We start from the raw sequence: 12,259 nt of genomic DNA, 5'->3' as shown, positions 1-12,259 counted from the left end.
TACTAGAGAGAATCCACTGAGGAGGAGAGGCGCAAATCCGTGTCAGGTCGCCATAGCTCGCTTCTTCAAAATCGACTGGTTTTTCTCTGTTTTCACCTTGAATATGCAGCCATTGCTGCTCAGATTTCAGCACAGGATAGCCCAAGGCATGGAGAATCTTCCCCTGAAAGGAATTAGAGAAACATGGAGCAGTCTCAGAGAAATCGTGGAAGACAGGTTTGACGATCTGCGCAAAATGGCGACTAGCACCGGCGAAAATGCTTCAATTCCTTGCAGCCAAAGGTTCGTCCCTTTGAGAGGTATCTCCAGCAGGAAGGGCTTGGACAATGGCGGAGAACTGAGGGAGAACAGGCTTTAGCAAGATTTGGAAAGAAAGAGGGGAAATGGTGAAGATGAAGAAGAAGAAGAAGATGATGTGGCAGAAATGGGCTCAAGGGGGATCAAAGGGCTCTGATACCATGTTGGTAAACTGAAAAGAAAGCACGGAGTGAACACAAACTGAGAAATCTTGCTTATGGAATGAAGAAAGATGAGGTCCTTAAGTAGGCACCTCTTACATGATCACTGACATCACTGATGACCTCAGAGCTCCACAATCATCTCCTCAATCTGCTCCTAGATTCTCTCAATCATCCTATGTGGCTTCTACCACCACCTAACTGTGCTTATGGGCACCTAATTGTGCCTCTAGCACATACACATAGAAACCAAGGTGTGCCTGAGGCATACACCTTGAGATATCCCAACAGTTTGCATTATCTCCAAGGGAGATCAGGAGCTCATGAGACTCATATAAACGCATCAAGGGCATGGCCAAAAGGTGTCTATATAGGGGTGGGGGTAGGAGGGTCCCATCCAGTGGGGATGGCGTGGTAGTTGTGACGCTAAATGCCCGGTAGGAGTAACTAGCGCCGGGCGGGGGGGAAGGGACAATAGAGTCATGTACTTGTGGTACAAAGGCTGGGGAACCCATCAAGTAGTCCACTGTACTTGTCCCCCCTCCACATGGGAAACAAGTGAGCCCTCTGGATTATGGTCATCCTTGAAGACTGTTATATATGAACAAGTCACGTACTTGAAACACATACATACACAAAAACTGCTTCACATTGGAATGTCATTGGTGGTTGCTTTTGCTTAACCTCACAGCTATACTTCATCAGGAAAAATCCTACATTTTTTGATCCACTAGTTCTGTTCTTCTGCAGAACCCCCAAACTCCCTAGATGAGCCTAGATTGCTACATGCTCATTTTATAAGGCCACACTTAGATGTTCCTTTTACCCCTCATCGCGATTCCTTTAAACCATTTGCTCCTAGACACAATTCATAATTGGGAAACACCTAGACCTTAGGCTTTTTTTTTACTCCCATTTTGTCTTTCTTTCTCCCATTCTTCTCTTGTTCTTCTCCTCCTATATCCTTCCCCCTTTCTTAGAATCTTCACTTCAGCCAGTGTTTTGTCTACATGTATTTTCTCAGCTAGCAAGCCAAATTTTTGGCTTCCAAATTTTCAATTGTCTCAATCCAAACTAGTCAGATTTAAATGAGATGGGCAAGGACATTGGAGGTAGCCTTATGAGGTGTCCTTGTTATGTAGGCTGTGTTAGCATTATCCAAAGCTTGTTTCCACCATGTATGAGGTGTCACTGTCATGTAGGTTGTCATAGCATTATCTTAAGTTTGTGTCCCCCATGTATCCTCTACACATCCCCGTGTCGGCATGATGCACAAAGTGCACGCATTTCTGTTGGGTGCAGGAAGCAATGGAACGGGAGTGGAGTGCGGAAAGCAAACAACAAGCTGGAGCAAAACGTAGTACTGCTCAAATGGATGAGAGGAAAATACAAAGGGTGGCCTATATGGCCCCCAAGTCAACCATATGGTTGACCAAAGAAGTCAACTCATAGAGTTGACCTGACCTACAAGGCTCATACCAGGGCTAAGTGCTAACAAACCCCCCTCCATGGTATGGCTGAAGTGTCCTAGAAATATCGAGAGAGAGAGAGAGAGAGAGAGAGAGAGAGAGTTGGAAGAGGGCTGAGTTTAATTGGCCTATTGAGCTCAGCCACAGGGAAGCACAGCAGCTCAAGTGGGACTTTTTTGGGGGAAGGGGGGGAACAGGGCAAGAACAGCCTGCCAGGATGACAGAAGGGTGGAAGGCAGAGAGGTAATGGTGGATAGGGGAAGAAGATAATAGGCCCTAAAGGGGTGACGCAGTAGGGGAGGAGATAAGTTCGAGGGCCCGCCTGGGAATGTTCCGCTGTCATGTCAAAGAATGTTTTATGCTGAGCTTAAGTATTCTGTCTTCCTTATTTCTTGTAGTGCTGGTGATCTTGATTTGGAGGTTGCTGATTTGTTTCATTCTCCACCATTATTTTTTGAACTTCCTGTGCAAGATGTTCAAGCATCTTGGAAAGTGGCAAGAAACGTACTCTATTTCCTTATTATTATGGCAAGTGGCGCCATTGGGATGGCAAGAGAATCTAATGCCAGCATAATAAATCATCTTTGCAAAGAGACTTTAAAAAATAGTAGTTTTCCTAATATGAGTTGCTGTCCACTTGAGGAGTCTATAAAAACTGAGAGGACCTGAAGGGAGTAAAGACAGGAATTAGTATTGAAAGCAGAAAATAATCTGATTGAGGGTTTTCAGTGAACTTGGTGGCAAGATAATTTTATTGAACTTAATGAATGAATTGCAAGATATTTATTTCCGTGCTGGTATATCTACTCCCTTCGGAAAAAGGTCTGAGGGATGGGATCTCCCAGCATGTGACTTTTTTCAGCAGAAAAGTTGTGCTTTGGGTGACCTAGCAGGCTGCAAGAAGATATACCTGCAGGGTAACAGCTTTCAGAAACTCATGTAGACATTTTTTTTTCCGAAAAAACAGTGCTGATTATATTACTTAGAGAAAACAAGAATACATGGGGTCAGTTTTGCAGCTGACGGGGCTGCATTCACAAATCGGACGCAGCCCTAAGAGGAATCAAAAAGCTCTCTCTCACGGAGGGATCAAGCGGGTGTGAATAAAAAGCCAGAGAGGCGGTGAGTGGCGCCACTGAAGGCCCTGAGATGTATGCTCGAAGAAGAGGCCGTGCGTATCCCAATCTCGGAGGAAACGTCTCCGCTTCTCTTGGCCGGCCCGGGAGTCCCCCTGGATCTGGTCCCACTGACCTCTGAGCGTGTGGATAATCTCGCTCTAGATGTCGGCCATGACCTGGGCAGTCGAGGGGGAGGTACCTCCGAGGATTTGCGCGCAGCGCGAGGTCCAAATGTGCCATCCAACGATGCTGCTAATAATCTCCCAGACTGGCTGCCTCACTTGAGATCTTGTGTCCACCTTTGCCAAGTGCTGCGGGATGCCCTCAAGCGGCCCCAAAGTCCCCTGGGTGATGAGGAACATAGGGTCCTGCAGGCCTGCCTCGAACATCTGGTGATAGCTAGGTATGGTGCTGCACAAGCAGAACGCGCCCCAAGTGATCAAATCTAACTCCGGTGCTGCACGAGTAAGGATCCCGAAAGCCCACCTCCACACTTCCTGGGTGCGAGTGCAGCTCCATAGGCAGTGTTTTGGTGACTCCTCGTCCTCATGACAAATCTGACAGAGTCCCTCCTGACCAAACTGCCGCAACCAGCTCCCCACTAGAAGTCCCTTGTGGGCGAGTAGCCAAAGGAAGTAGGAAATCTTCCGCGGCCGCCAACTCTCCCACAAGGCCTTCCAGAAGGCCTGCAGAAATAGTCTGGAAATACCCTGAGCATACCAACTGGGCCGCTGGGTGGGCGGTCTGCTCTGCATCCTCCCGAGAACGCTCCTGTCGAGTTTCGTGCTGTATGCGAAGAAAGGGGTCGGCTCCTGGTCTGCCACAACCTCTGGCCATCTCCACTCTCCTGGGTCTCAGTCAAGCTCTGAAAGGGCCCGCCCCTCCCAAAGCCAGAGACGCCACAACTGCAGCTGATCGTGCTCTACTCTAGGATCGACCTGCCAAATCTTCCCCACGAGGCCTACGACACGAACCCTCTGCCACGAGAGAAGGGGGTCGATGAGCGCACTCTCTCTCCTGAGTCGGCCGTCACCCAAAACGGCGAAGAAGGAGAAAGAGGTGTCGTCTAGCCGACCTGCGACAACCAGTGGGATGCCACGGGGGGTGAACTGTCCAAGCCAATGGGCATCACCAGGCATGAGGATCTGAATCTTCGGTGGTACCAACCATCCGGCAGGAATCGCTCCATCTATCTCTGTATGCCTCGCCTGAGCTCCACGGACGCCCCCAGCTGCGGCTGCTAGTGCAGCTGTCTCCAAGTTTCTGTAGGTGTCCCTCCAAACTCGAAGGGACCGAGCGGGCCCCCGCATCCAGCCGTCCCACGAGATATGCGACCTCTCCCCCAGCTGAAGGCCCGAGACATCTCTGACCTGATCGTTCCAGATGAGCGGCTGGCGGTCGATGTCCTCCTGGCTGCTAGGAGGCGACTGGATGAGGCTGAGACGAAGTCGCCTCCAAACCGTGAGCAGGCTACGAATGAGCGGGGAGCGGGGGCGGGTAAGCAGTGCAGAGGTAAAGATCCACCTGAGGGACGGTAGCCACTCTCCTCCTCGGCGCGGGGTGCAAGAACTGATCCCCTGCTGAAGTAGCAACTTCCACGTTTGCCCCCTGGGGTCAAACCGCGGATAACTAACTTGCCCAGCAGGGCCTGACTCTGGAGCTCTGGATCAATGACTCCCAAGCCACGCTCCGCCTGCGGAAGAATGACTGTCTGTCAGGCTACCCTGGCTTTGGTATCTCTGAGACCATCCCCTCCGGACCACAGGAAATTCCGAACCATCCTCCTGAGCTGTGCCACGCAAGACCGCGAGAAGCACCAACAAGAGGCCACATACCAGGCCGTGGCTAGGAGAACCTGATTGACCACAAGGGCACGACCTGTAAGAGAGAGCTTAGCAGTGCTCCAAAAAGCCAGCTTCCGTCGTATGGAATCTAGCACTGGGAGAAACTGTTGAGCTGGTGTGATGTCCAGGCCAACCTGAAAACCGAGATATCTAGTAGTCTGCCCCCGCGGGATCCATCTGAAACCCAAAAACCTCCCCCACTGTGAGCAGGCCCCTGGGTCTGTGAGAAAACCAACTGATTTGTTTCAGTTGATTTTCGCACCGGTTGCCGAACAGAAGACCTCTAAGGCCAGCCTCATCCTCTCCAACGTCATCTCATCATCCTGAACATACAGCGCCATGTCATCTGCATACGCCGAGTCCAGGAGCTCAGTGTCCTCCCTGATAGAAAGGCGAACCCCGAATCCCTGTCGTCCTAGCTCGAAGATAGTGCGTCATCGCCTCGGCGAAGAAGAGAAACAGGTAAGGAGCAAGTGGGCAACCCTGACGCACTGATCTCTCCAAACGAAATCACTCTACCATCTTGCCGCCAATGATGACCCTGCTGGAAGCTGTCCTGTATAACGCTGAGGTGCCCTGAATCCATCCCACTGGGAATCCAAGTCCCTCCAAAGTACCCTCCAGGAAGGACCAGTCCACTCGATCGTAAGCCTTCTCAAAGTCGAGAAGTAGGATGGCTAAGTGAAGCCCGCTGTGCTGAGCCCACTCCGTCGCCTTTGAGAAGGTAAAGACATTATCGAGAGTACTGCGATCCTGGACAAAGCCTGTGTGAGTGTCATGGATGAGGTCAGGAAGTAGTGGCCGAACTCTGGCGCTGATCATTTTGGCAAGGATTTTGTAGGCAGTGGTGAGGAGAGTGATCGAGCGTCACTGACGGATCTCCTGCTGATCTCCCCCCTTCGGGATGAGGCAGATCAATCCCGAAGAGAGGCTCTCTGGCATATGTCCGCTGCTGAAAATCTTCTGGAGAGCTGCAAGGAGGGGCTGATGGATCTGATCCCAGAATGAAGTGAAGAAAGCTCTAGAGAGCCCATCCTCACCAGGGCATTTCTGCCCATCGATAGCTATCAAAGCCTCCTACATCTCGACGGTGGTGAACGGGGCCATCAGCGTCGTCTGCATGCTGGGCTGAACAAGGGCCGGAGTGTGCCTCCACACCTCCTTGCGGGAACGTCTGGTATGGGGGGCAAGCTGCTCCTGCTGGAAAAGAGTCCTGTAGAAGTCGGTAGCCAACCCCATGACCTCTTGGTCGGTAGTGATGTGACCCTCCGTTGTCCTAAGACTCCGGATATGGTCTCCTGCCGCCCTCTGACCATGCGTCTTGAAGAACTCTCTGCTCATCCTGTCTCCCTTCCTAGCCTAGTAGGAAAGGGAGGCGTGATAAGAAAACTCCGAGCGACGCAGGAGAGTCTCCTCAAGAAGGGCTCTGGCTCGAAGGGCCTGGTTACGAAGCTCCTCCGAGCCCGGAGCTGCCTGCAGGAGCCGCTGAATGGAGGCGAGGTCCCTACGAAGAGCTCTCTCTGCCCCACCACTCCTGACGAACCTGAAGGGCTGCTAGCTGGCAAATCTGGCTGGACTCCTGCAGGGTCTGAGCCACCGTCTCTGCCAGATCCTCGCACTCGCCCCAATCTTTGTCCCAAAGGCTACCGATACGACTGCGCACCTCCTCCCTAGAAAAGATTAAATCATGAATCCTGCACGAACGGGGGGCAAGGGACTGAGCTGCCGAGTCTAGTGTCAAGAGCACTGGCGCGTGGTCGGAGAGCGTCGTCCCTGGCACTACACCCACCTGACCACCTCTGCCGATGGCCCAATCACTGACATAAAATCTGTCCAATCTCTCCAGGAGTCTGCCCCCTTCCCTACGGAAACCCCACGAGAAGTCCAAGCTCCCTTGCCATCGGCGGAAGGCAGGGTCTCTCCAGCTGTCCCTCCCTCCTATTACAAAGAGAAAGGAGTCCCAAGCGGTCTGCTCTGCGTGAGCTATGCCTGTAAACTCTGGTCCTCTGCCCTGTTGATCCTCCATGGTCTCAAGATTGTTGAAGTCACCTCCAACAATCCACGAATCCATGTCTGGGAGAAGCTCTGTAAGTGTCCTCCAGAAGGTGGCTCTGCGTCGGAGATCTGTGGGTGCATAAATGTTGAGGACTCCTATTCTGGAGCCCTCCAACTCTAGGCCAACCCACAGCGCACGGCCTGGGATCAACGTGGGGCCCCCTGGGCAATCGACTCGCAGACGGACGTGCAGACACCGCCAATCCTCCCCTGCTCACCGATCGAGGGCTCCCAATAAGTATGAGAGCGCCCAGGGAGGATCTTCCCGCAACTACTGGTATGAGCCACTGAAAGCTTATGCTCCTGGAGCAGGAGCATATCCAAGCGACCAATCACTGCTGGTTGAAGTTCCTGTCTCAAGATAAGCTTCCTAGGACCACGGGTGCCAGAAGAATGAAACCCGTTCACATTCCAGGAAACAAAGTGTAAGCTCATGGCGAGGCGCGGCCGAGGTCGATGAAGAGGGTGGTTGTTCGGAATGAAGGCGTAGACGCTTTTGTGAGGGTTTTGAGGGGGAGGCGGGGTCATCCTGCCCGTTCTTCAAAACTTTTAGCAAAGGCGTGAGGCCTTTGGTGCCATGGACGAACGCTTTATTGAGCTAGCTCGAGATCTGTGCTGTCCAGACTCTGACATCCTGTGGGAGGAGCCAAGGCAAGGATCACAATCAACCTGAAACGCTTGGCGACGCATCGCCACCGCAGGCGCACGTCACCCTCGGACCACTGGGTCTCGAGAAGCTGTCCACCCGTCGGGCCTATCCAGGAGCTAATCTGAGCGTGTGCTCTCTGAGAGCCTCCCAGACCGAGTCGTCTGTCCAACTCTCGGTGCCGTCGCTGAGAAAAGTGAAGGCAAAGCTGGGTCCATCCCTCGGGGCCAAGGCTGCGATCTTCCCATCCGCCCCTTTGCGGAGCAGGAAGATACTGATGTCAAGGCAAGCTGGGAAGGTCCCGAGGTCGGCCACATCGAAGTAATCCCAGGGACCGGACCTGTAGAAGTCGCGAGGGAGCTCTCTCTCCTGGAGCTGAGGCCCGTCAGAATCTGCAACTGAGGGGGCCGGGCTAGCAGACAAGGAAGGTTGCTCCTGGGGTGGTGCAGTCTCGGGGTGCCCTACCAGGGGTGAGGAGGGGGGAGGAAGATGCGGGGTAGGAGACACTGACTCCACTGAAGCGACTAGCAGGGGGGACGGAGGTGGGAGAGTAGGAGCTGCACGCGGCTGAGATACCACCGGTGAAGCTGACGCTGCGGGAGAGCTGAGAGAGGTGGGGGGGGAGGGATGGGGCTGGGGCTGAAGGGGAAGAGGCAGGGGTTGAGGCTGAGGGGTGGTAGAAGGGGACTGTGGCTGGGGTAGGGGCTGGGGCTGGGTGAGGGGGGGCTGGGGACAGGGAGAAAGGGGGACCTGAAGCTGTGGGGGACGGGTAACAGACGAAGAAGAAGCTCTCCCTAGACCTTGGGGCGGCTGCCTGTCAGGTCTCTGAGGCACTGCTGCTGGCTGGGTATCCTCTGCCTCCTTGCCTTTGTCAGAAGTCTTCTTATTCTTTCCCCTTTTCCTTCTGACCTCGGTCCAGCCACCAACCACCTCTGGACTGGACTCCTGCTGCCTCTGCTCTGCCTGGCGTGGCTGCCTGGAGGGGGGGGAGGGGGCTGCGGGGGAGGGGGTGGGGGGGGCCGAGAGGGGTTGGAGAAGCGCGGGCAAGCAGCAGCCAGGTGCCCAAAACCATGACAACGTAGGCACTGGCCTGGTTGTCCTGTGACCACCATGCTCTGAGTAATGCTGCCAGCATCTGTCACAACCTCGATCTCTGCAGGGAGGGACGCAGGATCTACCACAGCCACGCGGACTCTGGGAGCTCCTGCCGCAGCGACCGCATTGACAAAAGTGTCATGCATCACCCAACCAAAGTGAGAACCTAGGTCCCTGACTATCGGTCGCAACTCAGCAGCAAGGCCTGGAAATACTAGCATCATTGGGTGGCGAGGTATGCGGAAACGACCATCAAAGTCCGCTGCGCTGAATCCTTGGTACCAAGGGACTATCATGATGATCTTTCCATCCACAGATGTGGGGGAACCAGCAATCAGGTTGCTCGCAGCTTTCGCAGTGGAGAGTTTGAGCCAGAAGATGCCCCTTCCCATAAGGGCCACCTCCTTGATGTGGCTATCCTCTAGCATAAGGGTGGATTGTAGCCAATCCCTGATGGCTGGCCTGGAGGGAGAGTGTCCAATGACTCTGCCATAAACTGAAGTGTGGGCAAAGTCATTGGCAGCCTGTTTCACCAGGGAAGACTGCTGCTCTGTCAGAATCACGTGGTAGGCTAATGGAGAGGGGGGGTCCGGCTGGGCCTCCGGTTCCGGGCAGGGAGCCGCCATACCGCAGAGACAAACTGCGAGAACTCCAACGACGAAGAGGCTGCCACCGAAAAGGAGAGCTAGACGAGAGGTGGAGCCTGGGGGTGGATGAGGGAACGAGGCTCACAAAGAGGCGACTCCTACATCCGAGCAAGGCCAAGCCAGGGGGAGATGTTGTCGAGGCAGCAAACGGGCTGCCACTCGAACTGCAGCAAGCTGGGATCCTCGAACACCTGGGCGAAGCAACGAGCAGCTGGGTGGGCTTCGAGCAACTGGACGGGGAGGCTCCCGAGCTACGAGCAGGCGGCAGCGGCAGCGACGTGCTGAAAGGAGACTCTGAGCGCGGCGAGGCCCTGAACGGGGGGGGAGAGGCTGCTAGTGCGAGCTCGATCAGGAGATGGCGACGGAGAGGGAGAAGCATACGCGTAAGGGGCGGGGGTTGGGGGGGAGAGAAGAGGCGATGGCGAGGCGACGGGCAGAAGAGGGAGATAGGGGGAGGTAGACGCGATGGCGAGGAGGAGGAGGGCTCGCAGGAGCTAGGGTCCATCAAAAAACTCCCGCTTGAAACTCATGTAGACATCCTTGTGTGGCGTGGCAATTCACAAAGAGACAATAGGCTTTATTGATAAGTTCATGCTGCCCACTGATAAACATGTTCTCTAGATCTTGTTGCCTTGTGCATAGCTTGAACATTCTTTCATGTGTCTAAAACACATCTATATTTAACTATTTCTGCAGAATCTTCTGGGTGATGATTACATCATGCAACTCCCAATCCATACAGAAAGTCTGTCCCATTGGCCTTATGCCCTCTCTTTTCATTTTCCAGAGAATACAACCCATTCTTCACCTTCAAGCCACATGTTTACATTCAAGCTGCAAAAGTGAGGTCCTAACCTTTTCGTCTTTGAGATAATACAATACATTTTCTTATTCTGTAGCTTCACGGCCTTGAAGTGTGTTGTGTTGTTCACACCCGAGCTGCAAAAGTGAGTCTCTAACCTATAAAGCTCAGGTCCTTGTACAGAGACAGGCCCATTTTTGTGCCAAGTCTTTAGGATTTGTTGATTCTGATTGTCTGTCCATATCTTGATGGCTGCATTACTTTCTGGACGATAGCTGTGGTCCCTCCCATTTTGATGTTGATTCTTTTGAATCTATGTACTAATAATGAACCAGAGTAGTGCTAAGTAGTACAGAATTCTAATTGTAGAAGTTTTGGCATATCTACGAATGTGTTTTTGCATATCTCGGTTGGTCTGAGTAGTAATGGTGGGTTTTGTATGTGCAGTTTTATCATCCAGGGAATACAATTATGTTTGATGATTTGAAGCGAAATTTTGTGATGAATCCACAAAATGGCCTTGTGATCAGGCCTTTTAGGAAAGCTCATTTGAATCGGGCAAGAGATCAGGAACTTGTTGGACTCACACAATATCTACTTGCAATTGCTGAGCTAGATGATTTTGAAAATTTAGATCATTCAAGATGGGAGCAGTACACTGAGCAGGTTTCAATGCACAGGTTTGCATAAAACATATACATTTTTGTAAATATAAACCTCAATACCTTCAGAAATGTTGATATTGGCTAGAATTTCTAACATGTGAGCCAGTTTTTTTTCTCAAGAACTCGATATAACTCAAAGGTCTAACGTCGAGTCATGCTTCCCAGAACCAATCCATTATGGAGTCAACCATCCATTATGAGTAGAAGTAATTTGTGGGAGTTAGGTTTTTCATTAACCTAATGATGTACTATTGGCATGGTTGATTATTTTTGTTAGACATGTCTTTTCTCCTTTTTAAAGTAGCGAGCTTGATCGGGTAGAGTGGAATGAGGGGAATAAAGTAGTAAACCTCCTATTGAAAGGTCGGCTAAAGAAAGGAGATAAATTTTGGCAAAACTCTCGCATAGCTCCAGTAGACTTCCATTACTTTGCTTCATCAATGGTTTAAAAACGTTACATAGTTTTTTCGATTCAAATGTCATGAGGAACATTAATTGGTATAGGCTAGGTGAAGGATTTTTCTTGTTTATCAAATACAATAGTAACATTGATGTATAAAATGTGAATCCATGAAAAACCAGCACTGGGGTATTCACTCATGCCATCCCATCTCCAATTATGCTTTGGTTCATTACTTGTCTAATTGATCTCATAGTCATCACTCCTTGCAAAGATCCCTTCATTATTAGTCTTTAAAGATAATGCTTACTTGCACACATGGGCTGCCTACCCCTTCTTTGGTATTGTGTATGCACAAGGATGTAATTGTCATTGTAACTCTATGCTATTTAATGTGTCATCCAAGCCTTTAATGCACTTTTCGATTCATCCTCCGTGCCATCTTATGTGTAGACTTACAATGGAAAGGTGTCATAAACATCATGCTTCCAAAAGCATTGAAGATGAGTGTCGAAGTTAGTGAGGCTAAAAGTCATTTGTGTTATATCAATGCTCTTGTCTTTGAGGTCTAGGCCTTGTACTATTAGGCCCTCTTTAGGCTTTCCTCTACGCTTGTTCATTCATTTTTGGGCCTAGGAATTTTTATTTGTAAGGTAAAAATCATATTCAATATTATAATTCTTTCATCTAAACATTTTCTCTCTAGCCTTGGTATGCCACCATTTCCATGCAACTCCTTTGGAGTTATTGGAATCCTTTATTTGATTGCTCATGGCATTTGAAAATAAGGAGCATGTACTCGTTTTTTAAATGGGCTATTTTGGATTTGTGTAAAACTCAATTAATTAATCATTGGCATTTGGCCAAGGACCACATAAAACTTGCCTTTTTAGTACATGAGCAAGAAAACAAGTTCTTGCATTAGGCTTCTTTTGCTTTAAGCTTTAACCAATTACAACCAGAGTCAATAGTTTCTTGATCAATGATATTTGCACTGTATAAAGAACGTCTCTAATATTGAACAACAATATTATATTGCCCTTTCTCAGATGGAGTAAAC

General features: G+C 50.8%; 1 protein-coding gene across 2 annotated transcripts in view; it reads left to right on the top strand.

The window, feature by feature from the left end:
• The window catches only part of LOC147893743 (ubiquitin family protein), a 47,672-nt gene extending 36,683 nt beyond the window's left edge, over window positions 1-10,989 (top strand). The window contains exons 6-7 of one of the 2 annotated variants that reach the window (XM_087385906.1): window positions 10,029-10,174; window positions 10,582-10,752. In XM_087385906.1, coding sequence (XP_087242032.1) covers window positions 10,029-10,174; window positions 10,582-10,621 — 186 coding nt within the window. In that variant the 3' untranslated portion in view covers window positions 10,622-10,752. Of the gene's footprint in view, window positions 1-10,028; window positions 10,175-10,581 lie in introns of both variants that reach the window. The other variant, XM_087385905.1, reaches the window with a different exon arrangement.
• The last annotated feature ends 1,270 nt before the right edge of the window (window positions 10,990-12,259 follow it).

Source organism: Dipteris shenzhenensis, chromosome 15 (genome assembly GCF_047967505.1).
Source record: "Dipteris shenzhenensis isolate YYH24624 ecotype China chromosome 15, Dip_SZ_1.0, whole genome shotgun sequence".
Lineage (NCBI taxonomy): Eukaryota > Viridiplantae > Streptophyta > Polypodiopsida > Gleicheniales > Dipteridaceae > Dipteris > Dipteris shenzhenensis.
Note: the sequence above shows the minus strand (reverse complement) of the source record. Positions and strands in the feature narration are given on the sequence as shown.